This window comes from Furipterus horrens, unplaced genomic scaffold (genome assembly GCF_987537825.1).
Source record: "Furipterus horrens unplaced genomic scaffold, mFurHor1.1.pri manual_scaffold_11, whole genome shotgun sequence".
Classification (NCBI taxonomy): domain Eukaryota; kingdom Metazoa; phylum Chordata; class Mammalia; order Chiroptera; family Furipteridae; genus Furipterus; species Furipterus horrens.
Genome location: NW_028327181.1, coordinates 90,876,380 through 90,894,245, shown reverse-complemented (window position 1 = coordinate 90,894,245; position 17,866 = coordinate 90,876,380). Strand labels below are relative to the sequence as shown.

The following is a 17,866-nucleotide window of genomic DNA, read 5'->3' as shown; positions in this document are numbered from 1 at the left end:
AAGAGCCGTTTGCTTCTGCATTGAAGAGCTCTCCCTCTCCCAGTTTTTGTAGTTTTTCTGTCCCCTCTTTGCTGTCAGTGTCAGAAATGGGTTTAGCTGATCCCCGACCAAAGGAATCCAGGAAGGAGACAGAGCTCCATGGATGAAGTAGAGAACGTAGCGGTCTTAGCTGCAGGCTGCGGGAGCAGGTCTGGACGCGCAGGAATTTCGTGCGTAGAAACGGGCTGCAGATTGCAAGGGAGCTGCAGCTGCTGGACTTAGGCTGACACCTCAGCCGTGGAGCCAGGGTCCAGTGTCCCCTCCCGGTGCTCACATGGGGTGCCCAGAAACAATCTCTGCATGTACTGATTGCCCTCTCTGTCCAGGAACAGGGCAGCAAAGGGAAGCTCCCACCCACATTCAGGCTGAATTTCCTCTTCCAGCCCCCGCAGACCTATTACATAACCTTTATATGTCCTTGGCCAAGTGCTGTGATCCGTGTTTGGGAGGCAGGCTAGAAGTCGAAAGCACAGATCTACAGTCAGGTCACCTGGTTTGAACCTTTGCCTTCCCTTGGGCAAGTTGTTCAACCTCAGTGACTTCATCTGTAAAATGAGAATGATCATACTACCTGCCCTGTAGGATTGTTGTAAAGATAAGATCTACCCAAGAGGATCAGGCCTCTTAAGTTTTACTGCTGTTTACCTGTCTGTTCCCTTACTATACTCAGAAGCCCACCAGGAAAGCCCCTGTTCTTAGGGGGCTGACGTTCTACTGGGGAGACTGACTATACATAAGCAAATACAGAAATTATTTCAGATAGTATTAAGGGCAATGAAGAAAAATTAAATTAGGGTAATGCAATCAAGTGACCTAAGGTGTGCTGGGGTGCAGGTGCTATTTCAAATAGGATGGAGGGAGAAGACTTTTCCAGGTAGTTGACATTTGAACAATAGTCTGAGCCAAGTGACAATCTGGAGGACAGCCCTCCAGACCAGAGGGAGCAATGGGTGCTGGAATGATCTGGGTGCGTTTGAGCAAGGAGGTGAGAGAAGGTAAAGCTGGGTGTGCCAGGAGCAGAGCGGGAGGAGGGTGAAGCCGGGGTGGGAGAAGGAAGAAGGTTCAGGGGAGGGGTGCGTAGGGCTGACTGGGCCGAGGCCCAACCAGGAATTGGGGACATGGCCTTCTTACAAAGGGAGCCACTGAGAGTTATAAGCAGGAAGTGATATAATTGATGCCTCTTTGCCATGTGCAGAGACAAGGTCAGAGTGGCAACAGGGGTAAACGTCGGGGCTAACTTGGAATCCTGGGCACGTGAGATAAGGGGGACTTGCTCTGATGGCCTCTTTGGGGGAGCTGGGTAATCAGCTGTCAGTTGTAATGATAGCCTTTTGTGCCGTGGGTTGAATGTTGTCCTCTCAAAATTCGTCTCCTCCTGCAACCTCCGAAGTGGCCTTGTTTGGAGGCAGGGTCTTTGCAGGTGTAGACTAGTAGACGACCTCGAGAAGAAACCATTTCGGGTTGAGGGTGGGCGTTAATCCAATGACTGGTGTCCTCTTAAAAAGAGAAGGCAGAGTGACAGGTAAGATGGAGGCAGAGGTTGGAATTGGCGCTTTCACAAGCTCCTGGGACCACCAGAAAGTGGAAGGGGCAGGGAGGTTCTCCCCTGGAGCCTTCAGGGGACGTGTGGTCCCGCTGCCACCGTGGTTTTGTGTACTTGTAGCCTTCAGAACTGAGAGAATAGCTTTCTGGTGTCTTTTCCCCCAGGTTTTAAAACATTTTGCATATTTAAAAAATTGTGCATTCCAATAATTAAAATCATTTTAACAACCACCACAAAAAAAGGGCCCTCTGATTAAACTGCATTTTACAGCCTGGAGGACACCTGGGACCAGCGTGGCTTTTACTCTTGATTTCACTGTCACCCCACCCAGCTGCTGCTTTCACCAACACGCAGGTTCTTCTCCCTCCCTGCCAGCCAGCCAAGCGGATGGGAGAGGCAGGCAGGGCCCTCACTCTTCGTAATTCTCTGACGTGGAAGGGGCAGCGCGGTCATTTAAACTGATCAGCCTCTGTGCATCTTACAACGTTCTACAGCTGAAAGGAGAATAAGAAGCGATGCTTGTGGAGTGCGCGGTGCGTAGTGGCGGAGCGTCCTCCTTCCAGCTCACCTGCTCGCCTCTCCTGTTCCGTCGTTTCTTTGGAAGGCGGTGGGTTTTTCTCTTGCAGTTCTGTCGTCCTCAATTCCGATTTATCAGATTTCTCAACCTCGGCCACAGCGGGTCTGTGAGACATGGTTGAGGAGGAAGCGGAGTGAGGTGCGCCCACCTGAGAAGTCTGATCTGCTCAGTGACCGCCACCTCATCGATTTCTTTTGTCTTTAGGCCCCCTGGTTTGTGGTTCTCAGTTACAGCATCACTGGAAACTAAGGGTCTCTGGTCTCTTAAGAGATTTGCACTGGGCTGGGGGTGAGGGACATGGTCTTATCAGGAGCTTTGGTAGTTCTGTAGACCTTAAAGTCAGGGAGCTGGTCTTACCTGGAACTTGAAGGAGCTCAGAGGAGGTTTCTGATGAATGTTGAGTGAGTGAGTGACTGAATGAGCCTTAGACCTGGCCGTGCCTGGGCGTCATTAAATCACCGTCCCAGCTGTGGTAATCATGGTTGACAGTCGAGTCATGGGCCTGTTTGTCAGCGCGCCCTTTCGGCCGTGTGCCTTCTAGGCTCCTGCAGGTTGAGAAACCAGATTGAGATCTTCGTTGCATATTCTTTGGTTGAAGGGGACAGAGTCCATCCGTAAGTGAGGACCTAAGTGACTTTGGTGAAATTTGTGGATTTTAGAATCTGGACTTTTAACGTTGGTTTTCTGAGCTCAAGAGTAATTTCTCTTTCCTCCCTTTAGCTGTTCATTAGCTGGGTCAAGTTAGGAGAGCGGGAGAAGTAATCCAGCAGCATAATCCTGGGCCCCAGCGGCAGGAAGCGGCCCCACTGCCAGCTTGCTACCATTCTTTTTTGAGAGTTGAAAGTGCTGAAAAGGGAAGTGGAATCTCCAGGCCACAAAAATTTAATTTTATTGTAATCCTGCCAGAGATCCACCCCCCTCCGCTCCTATAAATTTCTCTTGGCCTGCCCTGTGGAAAGTGTACTTGGATTGAAATAAAGATTAGAAGAAAAAAATTAAGCTAATGTGCTGCACTCTTCCCCATAAAACTCCAGTCCAACTGGCAGTGCTCTGTTGTTGGGCTCCCATCTGTCCCAGGACACCTGGCCTTTTGTCTTGGCGGTGCAGATTCCTGGTTGTGTCTGGACACACCGTAGGTGCTGAATGGATGCTTCTTTAATTGAAACCAGGGCTAATGTTGCAATAGTTCGTTTATATTGTAAAGAAGCATCTGATTTGCTTAAGAAATTGGCTGTGTATGTACACCTCCACCCGATGTCAATTTCTTTTTTTAATTTTTGATTTATATATTTTTCTATTACAGTTGTCCCACTTTTCCTCCCATTGCTCCCCCCCCGCCCACCGATGTCAATTTCTATGTCAGTTTCTCCTGTGTAATCCATGAGCCTCCTAATGTTGGTTAAAAAAAATAAATCAAGCAAAAAATGCAGAATAAGATTCAAATCAAAACAGCCGTGTTTGCTGCTGGCATGGAGGTTACCCTGCTCATACTTGTGTACTGTATGTCATAACAGTACCACATTTGTAGAAACAGAAGTTTAGGAATGAAAAGGATGACTTTTCTCCCTTCAGCTATCAGTGACAATGTGAGCTGACAGTATTTATTTAATTTTGTGTCTGGTATTAGGGTTCAGAGACAATGCTGTGAAGCAGATGTGTGAAGATGTGGTCATAACAGAAGCTTATTTCTTATAAAAATGTATCATCCAGCTCTAGTCAGGGGGCATGACACTACCCTTAGACACTTCCTTTTTAAGTGTGCTTGAATATAATTGCGGAGAGTGTGACATTTTCAGGAAGATTTTATTTATTTATTTTTAAAGAGTGGGATGGGGAGGGAGAAAGAGAGGGAAAGAAAACATCGATCGGTTGCCTCTTGCATGCACCCTGACCCGTGACCGAACCTGCAACCCAGGCATGTGCCCTGATGGGGGGTCCAATCAGCAGCCTTTTGCTTTGCAGGACCACACCCAATCAATTGAACCACATCCGTCAGGGCAATAGTGTGAACTTTTTTGCATCCATTTTTCAATTTAAATCATTTACCACATTAAAACATTTTTTTGTATTTATTGATATGGGGGTAGGGGGAGGAAGGAGGGAGAGAGGGAGGGAGAGAGAGAAAGAAACATCGAGAGGGAAAGAAACATCGATTTGCTGTTCCACTTATTTATGCGTTTACTGACTGATTCTCACATGTACCCTGATGAGGGACCGAATACCCAGCCTAGGCCTCTTTTGCTACATTTCTTGCTTATAAACCAGTGATGAGTAAAGAAACAGGATAAAGGAAAAAAACAAAACAAAATGAACAACAGCAAAAACAAAAGAAGCAAAACAAAAACAAAAACAAAAAAACCCAAATTAAAAACCCAAAAGTGAAAACCTCTTTCCTGGTAGGCAGTAATTTTGGATGTAAAACGTCAGAGGCAGGCTGGTAGGAAGAAGGGAGAAGTCTGCCGGAAACGAGAGCTTCTCTGTGGACTTCATTCAGGTTCTCACCTGGCTGTGCCTGGAGCACAGCCAAGTTGGCTGAGGCTAGGGAGACACGCCCCTTGGGTGCAGAATCGAAGGGTGCACCCAAAAACTCAATCATCACGATGAGTAATATTTTAATACAATGTTTTTAAAAAATCATAATTAAGGCAAAATACTTCATGATGAACTTTATGATAATAGCAAAAAGTTGAAGTCAGGAGCTGACCCTCCACTGGAAACTCAACCTCATGCACCTTCCTCTAACCCAAAGTAAGGTCTTTGGAGTCTGGAACCGAAGGGGTTCTTCCTCCCCTAAGCCTCGCTTAGCTCGGGGCTGTGTTAGGACCTCAGGCAAATAGCATCTCCAAGCTTCCTTTCTGTAAAGTGAAAATAATGCTTTCCTTTGCAGGGCTTTGGGGATGGTTTAAAAATTAAGCCTGTGAAGCGCTGGGCACACCGTAGATGCCTGTTACACAGTAGTCTCAGATAATTCATAATGGTTCACAAAGAATTCGGTTTTCCGGGAGACCCAAGCAGGCCCCACCTATAAGCTCCTGAGTCTCCTGCACGTCTGTCAGGGTTAACACAGCTCGGTTTTCGCCCTGTGCCGTGGCTCTGAGCATGCATACATCCGTTCAACTGCTAAGTAACCGATTTCCTGTTTAGTCACAGCTCCTCGCCTGGGTCTGGCCACACGCCGCAAGTTACCACCTCTGGACGGTACCTCTCTCACAGAGCCGCTCAGCCTTCTGAAGCCCTGTGGGGGATAGGGTTTAGCAGGGTTTATTTATTAAGAACTGCCCCTCCTCTGGTCGTTGTGAGTCTCTTGAGTGCATTTCCACACCTGATGACTCATCAGGATGAGGCCTCACGCGACTGTCACTTGAACTGTCCACAGGCCTGAGCTGGCCTCTGATTTGCTTTGCAGACATGGGGCCATGTTCTCATCACAGAAGGCTGAAGGTAACCCGGGCAGGCTAGAGATCACGGAGGAGAGGGAGGTGGGAATCTAGTTAATATTTGATACAGAAAACTGTGAAGCAGCTCAGTTACGCTCTCCGATTTTACAAAACAGGGGAAACCATTTTGTCAGCCTTCCTTCTATTCTGATAGCTGCGAAGACCATAAAGCTGAGCCCTTGCTTCAGTTATTATTCTCCCTAGTCCTAAGGGTACAAAATGAAATGGAAAAACGAAAGGAGAGTGTCACTCAAATAAGTTATTAGCCTTTGGGGGTCTTAGTCATCGTTAGTGGTTCATATGGTTTGAATATTCACTGTTTCTCCCTGCTCTTCATCCAGAGGCTGTATGAAGTAGGGACTATGCATTTCTGGCTTTAGTTGTGTGTGCTTTGGATTTAAGGTCTTTTTTCCACCTAATTATTTAATAGGAACTTATTGAGATAGGCACAAAATGATAAAAAAAAAAAAAAAAAAAGGACGGGAATGGGACTTCTGCCCCTGAAGCACTTAGGATGTAGTAGGGTAGAATAAATACTGCTTAATGTGAGCCTTAGGCTCCCACTCCTGAGTTTCAACAGTCTCTCATTTCTGCCCTTGAAATGCTTGCATCTGGCGTCTCCTCTCCTCTTTTACCTTCTGGGCATTTGCTCTTGCTTTAAGGGCTGTCCCTCCCCATTCACTCCCCATCTTTTTTTGCAGAGTCCTGCTCCCCATATTGGAGCCCAACACAAACAAAACTGTGCTCATCAAAATATCCTCCCATGTGGTGAACCAAGTGGAAAAAGTTAATAAAAGCCCTACAACCATATATAAAGCCCCATGTTGTCCCATCTGTTCCCGTATCATTGTCAACCCTCATAAATCCACCCAGTGGTGGGGGGTGCGGATGGGATGTGGGTTGGGGTTTCCAGTTACATAATAAGGGAGGGTCGCAAAACAGAAAGCAACAGCCTGTCTTTATTTACAAGTAGGATTTTTTTCATCATGGATTTTTCTTTTTGCATTAATTTTGATTTCTAAAAAGTATTGCATTTACATATAATATTTATCTGGATTGAGTGTTGGGTGCCCCCTTAAATTTTGTACCTCACTCACTCACCCTAATCCTGGCTGTGATCGCTCCCTGCTGTCAAGGGCACGGCTGCCAGTTACTTTCCTAACAGACCTACAGTGACTATATCACTTCCGCGTTGACTTCTGATGGCCCAAGAGGTAAAATCCAACCCCCTTGACTTAGCTGCAAGCCCCTTCACAGTCTGGCCCCCACTTACTCACCAGGGCACCTCCTTCCTCTTCAAGAATGCACCTGTGTGCCTCTGTCCCTAAACTCCTTCACCTGTCATGTATGTTGCTGCTGAGCTTTGGACTCCATCTGGGACTCTTCTGGTTGGGCTGCTTTCGGGCTCCCCAGGACAGCTTAATGGCTCTGTTTTTCCATAGAAGATTGTTTCCACTCAATTCCTACCTTGCCTGTTGCACTCACTGTTTTCCACTGTGATTTATCTGCTTACTGTGTCCCCAGTTACAGCGCCAGCTCCTTGAGGAGGACCGCTAGGGCTTCCCATGTCACATGAATAAAGAAGATGACAGGATACAGTGAAAATGGCAATAGCAGCAACAATGAAATAACTCATGAAAAAACAATAGCTCTGCAGAGAGGACCCTGGTCTTAAAGTCAGAAGATCTGGAGTTCAGATCTTGGTTCTGTCACTAGCTTTTTGCTGCTAGTTACTTTCAGGTTCTTTACCACAGAAACTCAAAGATAAGCACAAATAAAGAGACCCCTGTATGAACCCACACGTTCCCATCCTCCAACGACAACCGTGAGCTCATGGCCATTCCAGTTGCTTGTCACGCTACCCCCTCTGCCCCCATCCTTGGATTATTTCGAAGCAAATCCCAGACAACATATGATTCCATGTATAGGTATTTCAGTAAGAACATTAAACTTATAATCGATTGCAAGCTCACTGTTGACCACGTGCAAAGAAGAGCTTGCAATGAGCTGGGATCACAGATGGATCATGGGGAGGCTCTTTGAAGGAAGTTCTGAAGGATGAGTATGGCTTTTGGAGTTTGTAAGTGGGAGGCTGTAGGTCATGTGTGCCACACGTGGTCAGCAGATTGTTTTAGCTGGAAGAGGGGGCAGGGTGGGGAACAGCAAATGGGAAGGGAATCCTAGGTGTGGAACAGAGAGGGGGCTAGGTTCTTCATGCTTTAGAGGCAGCCTTTTGGCTGGGGCGTCTTATATTTTATGTGACAGTGTGTTACTCTGAAGAGTTGTGCTCACAATTGTGACATGGGGCTGGGGACAGTAGTAACATTCAAGCTCTGTCTCACAGCATTTTACTTGTTCATTGATTTCTGCTTTAACAGAAATTGCGACATGCGCTTTTAAAGAAACTGGAGCCTGTACCAACCACCAGGCTTTACTGTGGGAGAAATAAGAGCTCCCTTTTCCACGCTCAGCCCTACATAGCTAAGCTCACCTGGCAACTGTGCATTTTATCCTGCTGGGTTTAATCCCTATTATGAATAACAGAGCGAAGCTTTGTTATTCGTGGGAGGGAGTGGATTTCTGCTGCCCGGAGAAGTAGCTGCAATCTTATTCGGAAGGTGCCTTCTAATGCAATGAGGTCTTTTGGACGGTGCATAAATAGAGTCCATTGTTCAGGCATTTGGAGTGTAAGGCTTAAATTGCTCCAGAAGTTCCAATCCGACTCCGGGTGTCTTAGTGTGGCCAATTCCCTAACCCTCACCTCCGCCTGTCTAGATTGCTTAGGACCTGCCTCTTCAGCGCCTCTTAAAGAGAGGACACATCCAGCTCTTTTTAACTGGAGTCTTTTGCCTTGATGGCGGTGGTAAATTCTTCTGGGTCACAAAAAAGAAGAAGAAGAAGAAGAAGAACGAATAATAAAAGTATGTGCAAGCTTAACGAGGATCTCACACAGAAATAGAGGCTTTACAAATATGGTAAAAGAACTATTTTGTTTCTGATTAAAAAAATTTTTTTAAATTTAAGCTCAGAGAAATAGAAGAACAATATGGAGTAAGCCTATTAATTTATTGCGGGCCCAGAATCTCCTAGGGGGAGAACCAGACACTGTAGGATCTCTGAAGGAGGAACTGATTATTTGTGCAAGTCTCAAAGCTCTCACACCCCAGTGCCCCGGGACATAAGGACTTCTGGGTGCTTGGAGTAGCGGATGTGAAGCTTGCTTGTGAAACCACAGCGAGAAGCCCTGTCTTTGAAGGTGTTTTCTTCTGAAATTTTTTATCTGGGATCCCAACTAACGTATTGTTGTTTTTAAAAAAAAAAAAAAAAATTGCGTGTGTGTGTGATGAGAACTTTTAAGATCTGCTCCTTTAGAAACTTTTAAGTATACAGTAGAGTATTGTTAACTATAGTCAGCATGCTGTACATTACATTCCCAGGACTTACATTGTTTTTCTGGGAAGGTGTATTGAAAATGATTTGTGGGCTTCATCCTGGTGTTTTCTTTTTCTTTTGGTCACCTCAGTCTGCAGGTGTCCCTGAGTGTAGGGCCGTAGCTGTTCCACCCAGAATGAAGTTATTTTCTCACTTGGGACCAGATGCTCTCAGAACTGGGGCAGCGTCCCCGACTTGCAGGAGGGGGTGCAGGGCTTCCCCAGCACCTTCCCTAGCCTCACCTCCGCCTCTCCCGTCAGTGAGCCTGTCTAGAACCACTGGGCCTTTCTCTCCTGTCTTTGGTGGTTCTGTGCTTCTCGTCTCTCCCAGGGGAGAAGATATTCAGGTGCAAAGTCCTTTCTCATGATCAAGAGTCTAAATCACCATTAGGCCTCATTTACTAAACTGCAGAGGCAGGTGCATTGATCTTCAAAGTACTGTATTTATTGCTCTGCTCCTTTAAATGCTAGCATTTAATCTCTTTGCTCTTCCTCCTTGTCACCTGTGGCTGTCACCTAAGTAATTAAAACCATTTGGTCTATTTATTTAATTTACACTGACCTTCGAAGGGGTGTCCGTGTTGACATAGCAAAGTCCCTTCTCTTGCATTTTCTCCTCCTCCGTGTTTGAGGCTGCAAAGGCTTGGTGGCTTGGGAGAAGGTAAAAGTGACCCAGAGAATTGCTTCTGAAGTTGCTGATATTCACATCTTTTGAAGGCTTCGATGAGCATTGTCAATTTAATTCGGACTCTGTCACCTTGTTGCATGTCAATTCCCCATTTTAAAGTCTTGCTGAGGACCCAAGATTAAACTGCCATGGGAATAAATATAACACTTCTCTTTAAAAGGAAAAGAAATTTTAAAAAATAGCAAGCATAGCTCTATATTTTCTTTGACAGATATCAAAGAAAAAAAAAACTTCCTGTCTTAACTTGATAAGACATCTAACATGGCTGGGAGGTTTTGCTTGTGTGAGGATGTCAACATTATAATCTAGAAATCTCAGAGAATTGAACTCAACTTTCTCTTATTGGGGGTGGCAAAAAGGCACAATGAAATAGTTCTGTGCACTGGTTACCAAAATAGTCAAATATGAAAGCTAACCCATCTCATTTTAAAAGGTTCGTGCTTTGATACAGGAATCACAATTGACGCTAAAAAAAAAAAAAGTGTTAGAAACATAAACTTTTTTCTCTGTTAGTTCAGGTTTTGAGTATCTTAATTACTTAACTGTTTATCTCTGGCAGTGAGACTACTAACAATTAAAATAACCAGTCATCTGCAACAACACTTAGACTCCCAGAAAGCCCAATTAACATCACACTTCACTTTTGCTTTCATGATTTAGAAGTAGATTTAGAATCCGTTTCGTGATTCTTGTGGCATTTTCCAAATTAAGGACTGTAGACATTTGGGCACTGAGCTGCATAAAGGCTAAATGTGTTTTCTTCCCTTTGCTATCAGTTAGATATTTAAGAGCTCAATTTAAGAAGAAGCACAGCCACTAAAGAACCAAGGCCACAGTCCCTTATCCTTCCTCAGGCGAACTACTTACTGCACAGGAGACTTTTTTAAAAAATTGTGTCTCGCGTGTGTGTATGTAATTTACCATTTTAGCTTTTAAGAGTACAGTGCAATGACATGAAGTACATTCACAGTGTTGTACAGTCATCACCGCTATGCATTGCCAGAACTTTATCATCTTCCCCCCAAAGAAACTCTAGACCCATAAACGGAGTTAAGGAAAAGAAATGTGTGAAATGGATATGCACTTGGAAGGAAGGCTGAATCCTGTGGCTTCACATGAAAAAGCAACAAGTTAGAGCTCAAGACTTAGAAAGCCTTGGCTCTGTGGGTGGGTGTCATCCTGCAAAGCAAAAGGTCGCCTGTTCCGTTTCCGGTGAGGTTGCAGGATCGGTGCCCACTCTGGGCACATAGGAGAGATGTTTACCCCTCACCGTGATGTTTCTCTCCCTCTCTTTCTCCCTCCCTTTACCTCTCTCTAAAAATAAATAAATAAAATGTTAAAAAAATAAAAAGGATTTACTTGGTCCTGCCAGCAAAGACCTGAAGGAAATGCCTCTCCTCTGCTGCTGTTCTTATTGTCAGTCTTTCTAGCAGAGCTAACAGCTTTTTTTATTTTTATTTTTTGAAGTATATTTTATTGATCATGCTGTTACAGTTGTATGCATATTTTTTAATCTGCGTTTTATTTCCTACTTTTTTTTGTCTTTAGTAGTTTTAAACACACTTATTTTGTATTCTGTTTCAAATTGTAATTTTATTATCATAAGTTCTAATGATCTTATTTGTTGAGTTTGCTGTTTTCTGCTCATGGTGTATTGTAATTTTTAATTTTCTTAAAAAAATCAATTTATTTATTTTTTTACTTTTAAGAGAGGGGAAAGGAGAAAGAGAGGGAGAGAAACATCACTGTGTGGTTGCCTCTCACGTGTACCCAACTGGGGACCTGACATGCAACCTGGGCATGTGCCCTGCCTGGGACTTGAACCAGCAACCCTCGGTTTGCAGGCTGACGCTCAATCCACTGAGCCACAGCAGCCAGGGTTAATTTTCTTATAAGCCGATCTTTAGTGGGAATTTTCTCCCTGTGTTGATCTCATGTGGCCTGATAGCTGAGCTCCTTCAGAACCATCTGCCTTGCTTCTTCTAGAGATCCCAGGAGAATCACTGGCTTGGGATCAGCATTTCCACTACTTGCTTAGTTTCAAACTTCCTGGGTCACGCTGTTCAAGACTCGGATCTGGTATATCCGTTTTTCAGGGACACAGAGAATTGTCCCTTTGGACCCCTTTCCCAGGGGATGAGATTTTCTCTCCTAGTCTTCCTTTTCTCTGAGGAAGCACTGGGCTTAGCTTGCAACTGTCTCGTGGCGGCTCAAGGTTTCACCTCTTTTGTCCACTTGGGTTTAAAAATCTAAGTGTGTAAATTACCAAGTCATTTCCGAGTCAGTTCACACACTTCTACGTGGCTTTTCCCTTTCTTTCTCAGGTAATTACCCAGCATCCTCAGGTGTTTGTAGTGGGAGGTTTTGGTTCTTTTTCACATTATCGTAGCCTGTAACCAGATTGCTGAACCAGAAGTCCCATTTACCGTATTGAATTCTGTGCTTCACTCTTAGGGCACCAGTTTCTAAGCAGTGTCATTAGCGAAGCCCATTAATTCACCCCTTACTGGAAAAGACAAGTGTTCGAGATCTTGGTGAGACTGTAGACATACAATACTGCCTGTGGAGTTGGGAACAAAATCTACCTTTATTTTCCAACCCAAGGTAAATCCAGGAAGCGCTGTAAAAATTTCCAATTAGAGCGGACACTGAGAAAACAATGTCATTGATTAATTATTATTATTGCTTTTACTGCACAGGCCTAGTAACAGAGCTCTTCTGTTTTCCTCCCTCCTTTCTCCCCGTTTTCCCGCTCTCCTTCTCAATTTGTCCTTTGTCAACAGGGCAGAAAAGGGAGGTTGAAGTGATGTATGGGTATAATCCACTGTGCACTGCTAAAAAGATAAACTTAAATGAAGTGATTTATTACCTGTGGCAGGTATTCTGCACCCGGCATTGTCTATCAAAGCGAGTGCTCATTGATTTTCCATACCTTCCCTGTCGCCTCTGGATTGCCATTGTTCCCAGCGGTGGAGAAAGAGTTTAAGGTGGCAGGGAGTTCTCCCGGCCCAGGCGTGCTGCTGCAGGGGTTAGCCTTGATTTGTGTTCTAAGGCACAGAACTCTGGCCTCCTCCTGCCTTAACCTGCGTGTATGAAAAAAGGCAATTCCACGGGTACTCCAAATTACCCAAATTAGGAGTAAAACGTAGTTTTTACTCCCATTTTCAAAATGCTTCTAGAATCTTCCTCCTTGAGTCAAATAGACAATAGGTCCCAGTAGGACCGCACAGGACGGCACACAGCCGTAAGGCGGTGCCTGAGTAGGTCTGGTCTGGGTTGGATGGAAAACACTGGGCATCCTGTGGGAATTAGCGAAATGGGGAACGTCCTTTCTCTTCAGGGGCCACACGCATATCATACAGGACACGTCTTTCCTGTTTTTCTCCAAACGCACCCATTGTGTCGGGGAGTGACAATGTGAAATCTTTCCAACCTTGAACTTAAAGATAACTGTGCGTGGTGGCTCCTGTCTTTGCAGTTCATTTGCTGGGCTCTTTCATCAGGAAGAGAGTCCTGTTAATTATTGGTTGGGAGGAGTGACCTTAGCTTCAATTTTTTGGTTTTGTTTTCTTTTTTCTTTTTTTTCTGTTGCGTGCTTCGGGGATAGTGATCTGGACAAGAAAACCACATACTGGGCCCTTTCCAAATACATATCGTGCTGGAAAAAAGACCGCTATTATGCAATCGGGGTGGGGCCAGGGAAGTCACTTACATGACATCATGATTTCCTTGGCTGTGGTGGCCATAGTCCCGCCACTACTCCCTGGCCTTTAAAATGATTTAACTAGTAAATTTCAGGGGAAAAAAAAGCTAGTTCGCTTACTAAGTAATTACAAATACATAGGTTGTGTTTATGTACACACACTTGTATTTGTAGTAATATAGTGATGATATTTGGCATTTGTATTTTTAAAAACTATAAGCCTCCTGTAATAATTCAGATTTATGAATGCCATTGCATAGCAAGTAACAGTTTGTAATAGCTAAAGAGGGATGAATACTGATAGTATTTCTTTGTACCTCTGATTGGCAGGTAGGGGAAATGAAAAGCTTGATTTGGGTTAGGTTTCTTTTTAAATACTTATTTGTAATACTGTTTAATCACTTTCTTAACTGAATTTGTGGCATGTATTTCCATAATAGACATTTGTGGCAACATCCGTGTAGCTTTCCCTGAGCCCAAAGTGCCTGTTCCTACAAGTTAAGCGGGATGTCGCCTTCATAGTGTCATTATTTGGTACCTCATGTGCTGCCCTGGGGGTCTGGGAAAGCAACGCCCGCTTCCAGAAATCTGTAACTTGGGGTCAAGAAACATCAGAGAAAACAGGAGAAACTACCCAAAGGTGTATATGGTGGTAAAATGAAAAGCTATGTCGTGTGTTCATATAAGAAGAGAAAAACAGTATAGGCCCCTGTTATGTTCATTTTCTTCCCTGCGTGCCTTGGTGGCCTGATTATTCATCTGGCAGAGATGTAAGATCTTTTGAACTTCTAACATAATAGTTATTCATAACGGCATTTAGGCTGATGGCTTTCTCAGAACGTCCTGCTGTTCAGGATGGACTTCATCTATATTTCAACGAATTTCTAAATGGGGGAACCAGAACATTTTTCCTTTGATTAATTTATTGGTTTTTTTTTTTTGTCCTCAAGGACTCATATGCTGGTGAACTCCGAAAGGAAGTCAGTAAGGGAAGAATGGCAAATTGAAATCGGAACCCATAAAAAAGTCTTTGAACACTGCCCTAAATTCAACATCTGAAATACAGCGGGCCCGGCGAAGATTTATGAAAGCTAATTTAAAATTGTATCGAGGAGCACAGTGTCAAGAGTCGTATAAAGTTCTTAGGCTGTTTTAGATGGCTGTGTTACAACTCTGGCTTTTAAATGACTGTGCCCAAGAATCAAGTCCTTTGGCACGTTCCTGCCAGTGAGGACAGACGCAGACTTTGCATTCTTGGGTTACTCCCTGCGGGGAGGACCTCTGGATCTATGATTTAAAAATTTTATGTTATTGGTTCTCCCTCTGATGTCCTTCCTCCAAACTGAATAAAGCAGCCCAGGGAGATGAACCTGGTCTCTGGTTTGGGGGCATCAGCTGGGCTTGGGTCCGAGTCCTCTGCCTAGTTGTCCTCAAGGGAGGGCTGGAGTCCTCGAACCGGAAGTTGCTTCCCAGGAGCTACCAGCACTCCCAAAGCTTCATGAAAGCTTAACTCTTAGGGACTTGGGTCAGGTTCCTTAGAAATGGAGGGGTTCTCCTGGAGATGCTGTGGGTAGGGGTGAGGGGGGAGAGTGGCAGGGTGGTGGGGAGGCGGGGCTTCCATGGGGTTCTTGGGGAGCTTGGGAGCATGACCTGCACCTCAGAGCTTGTCTCCCCCACCCAGGGGTGGGCTCTTGGCACCCTTGTCCCATGTCAGCCATGGAGAGGTGGTGGGCCTCTCTCGGGCAGGTATAACCTCCCTGGGCAGAATGGCTTCCATTAGCTGAAGGCCATTTTATGGACTAGGGGGCAGAAAGGACCCATTAGCAGTTGGCACCCACACCACCCGAGCGTGGTAAAGGGGTCCAGGCGGGGTGCTCTCGGTTACCCAGAAGAGCAAAGAGAATAGTGTCCGGTGGTGACTTTTTTTCTAATTCATCTCCTTGAACACAGCTCCCCAGTCCTCTGAGTGCCCCTTTCAAAGCGCCCCCCACCCCCTTGCCCTGAGATTCAGCGTCCTCAGCCCCCTCCCTCCGACAGCTTCACTCCTGGACCCAGGAAAGGAGGCTCAGGGGCTGGTGCCTTTTGGCTCCCGGGGCTTGGGCTGAACGCCTCTGGGGGTTCGCTGGCTCCAAGGAGCAGTGCTTGGTGGCAGGTAGGGTGGGAGATGATGAATGATTTCATCCTGACCCGGCTTTCAACTACTTTTCCTCCAGAATCAGCCAAAGGCAAATAGGCTTCAGCAGTGAGTATTAGTTTTCTGCCCCAAACAACCCAGCAACCAATCTTGTTTTGTAAGAAGCCTTTTCTTCCTAGTAGCAGGGTTTGACCCTACTCTTTACAAAATAATAACCCAGCATTCTTGTGCTAAGGACCATCTGATTTCTTCTTGAGCCTGCTTTTGTTACCATGTTAGCTGAAGAGGGCTCTGAGGCATCCAGGAAATTCTGTTTCTGAACTCAAATTTCTTTCCAGATAGGAGACTCGGGGTGGGGGTGGGGGGTGTGGGCTGGTGAGAGGGTTTCAGTTGTACCTTTTTCATCTTTACTCCGACCCAGAGTGACGGGGGTATTACGTTCATGGATGTTGTCACTGAAGCTTTTGAAGTGGCCATGTCGATGATTGAACAGCTGCTGCAACAAGTCTGAATTTGGGAACCAGGTATTGTCCCGTTCGGGAGTCTAACGAGGCTTGCTGTGTCTGTGCCCCAAACAGATTTGCTGTACAAGCTATTGCCATTCAGAGGAAACATCAAGCTCTGTATCTTGGTGAAAAACTTAGAATCATCAAAAAGCAAAGCCTGCCCTGGCTGGGTACCTTATTTGGTTAGAGCGTCATCCTGATACGTCAAGGTTGAGGGTTTGATCCCCAGTCAAGGCACATACAGGAATCAACCAATGAATGCATGAATAAGTGAAACAACGAATTGATGTTTCTCTCTCTCTAAAATCAATAAATTTAAAAAAAAGAAAAAAAGCCTAAGGCCATATTGCCCTGAATGTCTCATCTGGGAAGCTAAGCATGGGTGGCCCTGGTTAGGTGTTGTATGGGAGATGGCCCAGGAATACTGGCTGCTGTACACTTAAAAGCCTTGACTTGTGTGGCTCAGCGGATTGAGCACCAGCTTGCGAACTGAAAGGTCTCTGGTTCGATTCCAGGTCAGGGCACATGCTTGGGTTGCAGGCTGGGTCTTGCAAGCAGCAACCAATCGATGTGTTCCTCATACATTGATGTTTCTCCCCCTCTCTTTCTCCCTCCCTAATCCCCTCTCTAAAAATAAGTTAAAAATCTTAAAAAAATAAAATAAAATAAAGAAGGCAAAGGCCCCTGTCCAGCCATACGCAAGTGTGTGTTGCATCTGAATATTGGGATATTGTGTCCAAATATCTTCATGACCTAAGAATAAAACCCCTAAAGAAGTCTGCCTGGTATTCTAGAAAGCTCTGCCTGGGACATATTCTAAGCAGAAGTGTCATTAAATCCTGCCCACATTCAAGGGGAGGGGCATTAAACTGCCTCCTAGAGAAAGGGTTTAGGTGTGCTGAAACCACCACAGTAATTGATAAATACTTCTGGAGAGGTGCTTCGAGGCTATGCAAGTATCCTGTGTCACCTCTAAAAACTTGGAGCATGCATCTGTGGCTCTTGCCTGCTATCGCCTTCTGCTGGAGATTTTCTTTCTCCTTCCACATTCCTTGGACTTTGTAGGGAAGCTTTGCCCCTTCTCCATTTATTTATGTATTCATTCAATTGTTTGTTTGTATCAGCAGGGACTCACAGGTACTCATTTTATTCTCTGGGTAAGAGGTGTTTTTAAAGTAGGAGAGTCCGGTAGGCGGAGGTGGCGAGGAAGAGTAATGGTAGATGGAGCGAGCTCCTGAGAACGAGATCCAGAGAGGAGGCCTTGGCAAAAATGAGGGATACTCTGTTCTCAAAAGCGGGGATGAAGGAAGGGGGGGCAATTTTGACCTCAGGAGGGAGTGCCCATTAATTAACTTCTGTTTTCTCAGTTAAGACTTTTGTGTGTGATGACAGAGAGAAACTGACTTCTGGAATTCGAATTTTCTTGGCCAGAATTCTTGGCCTCTACAGCCGCCTTTCTCAACCTCGGCGCTGTTGACACTTGGATGGGATAATCGTTGTGGGGGCCTGTCCTGTGCATCCCTGGTCTGTACCCAATAGATGCCTTTAGCTGCCTCCCCTTCTCCCCCAGTGTGGCCATCAGAATGTCTCCACACAGTGCCACCAAATGTCCTCTGGGGAGCAGATTGCCCTGGCTGAGAACCATGGGGCCAAAATAAAGTTCACAGTTCTGGCAATCTACAGGATAGCGGGCCAGGACTTTTGAAAGGCTAAGATGATTCCGTTCACCTAAGTTCCTGCAGAGAGCGCAAAGCTCCCCTAGTCTGGGCACTCAACGTTGCCGCGGTCGAGAAGGGAGGCCCTGATTT

General features: G+C 45.4%; 2 protein-coding genes across 2 annotated transcripts in view; one reads left to right on the top strand and one right to left on the bottom strand.

Moving 5' to 3' along the window:
* Positions 1 to 17,866, top strand: part of PITPNC1 (phosphatidylinositol transfer protein cytoplasmic 1) — a 206,330-nt gene that overhangs the window by 40,174 nt on the left and 148,290 nt on the right. The window lies entirely within an intron of this gene.
* LOC149998842 (thymosin beta-4-like) lies at positions 2,071 to 2,274 on the bottom strand. Its single transcript, XM_090292342.1, has one exon. The coding sequence runs from the start codon at positions 2,272 to 2,274 to the stop codon at positions 2,071 to 2,073; it is 204 nt and encodes a 67-aa protein (XP_090148468.1).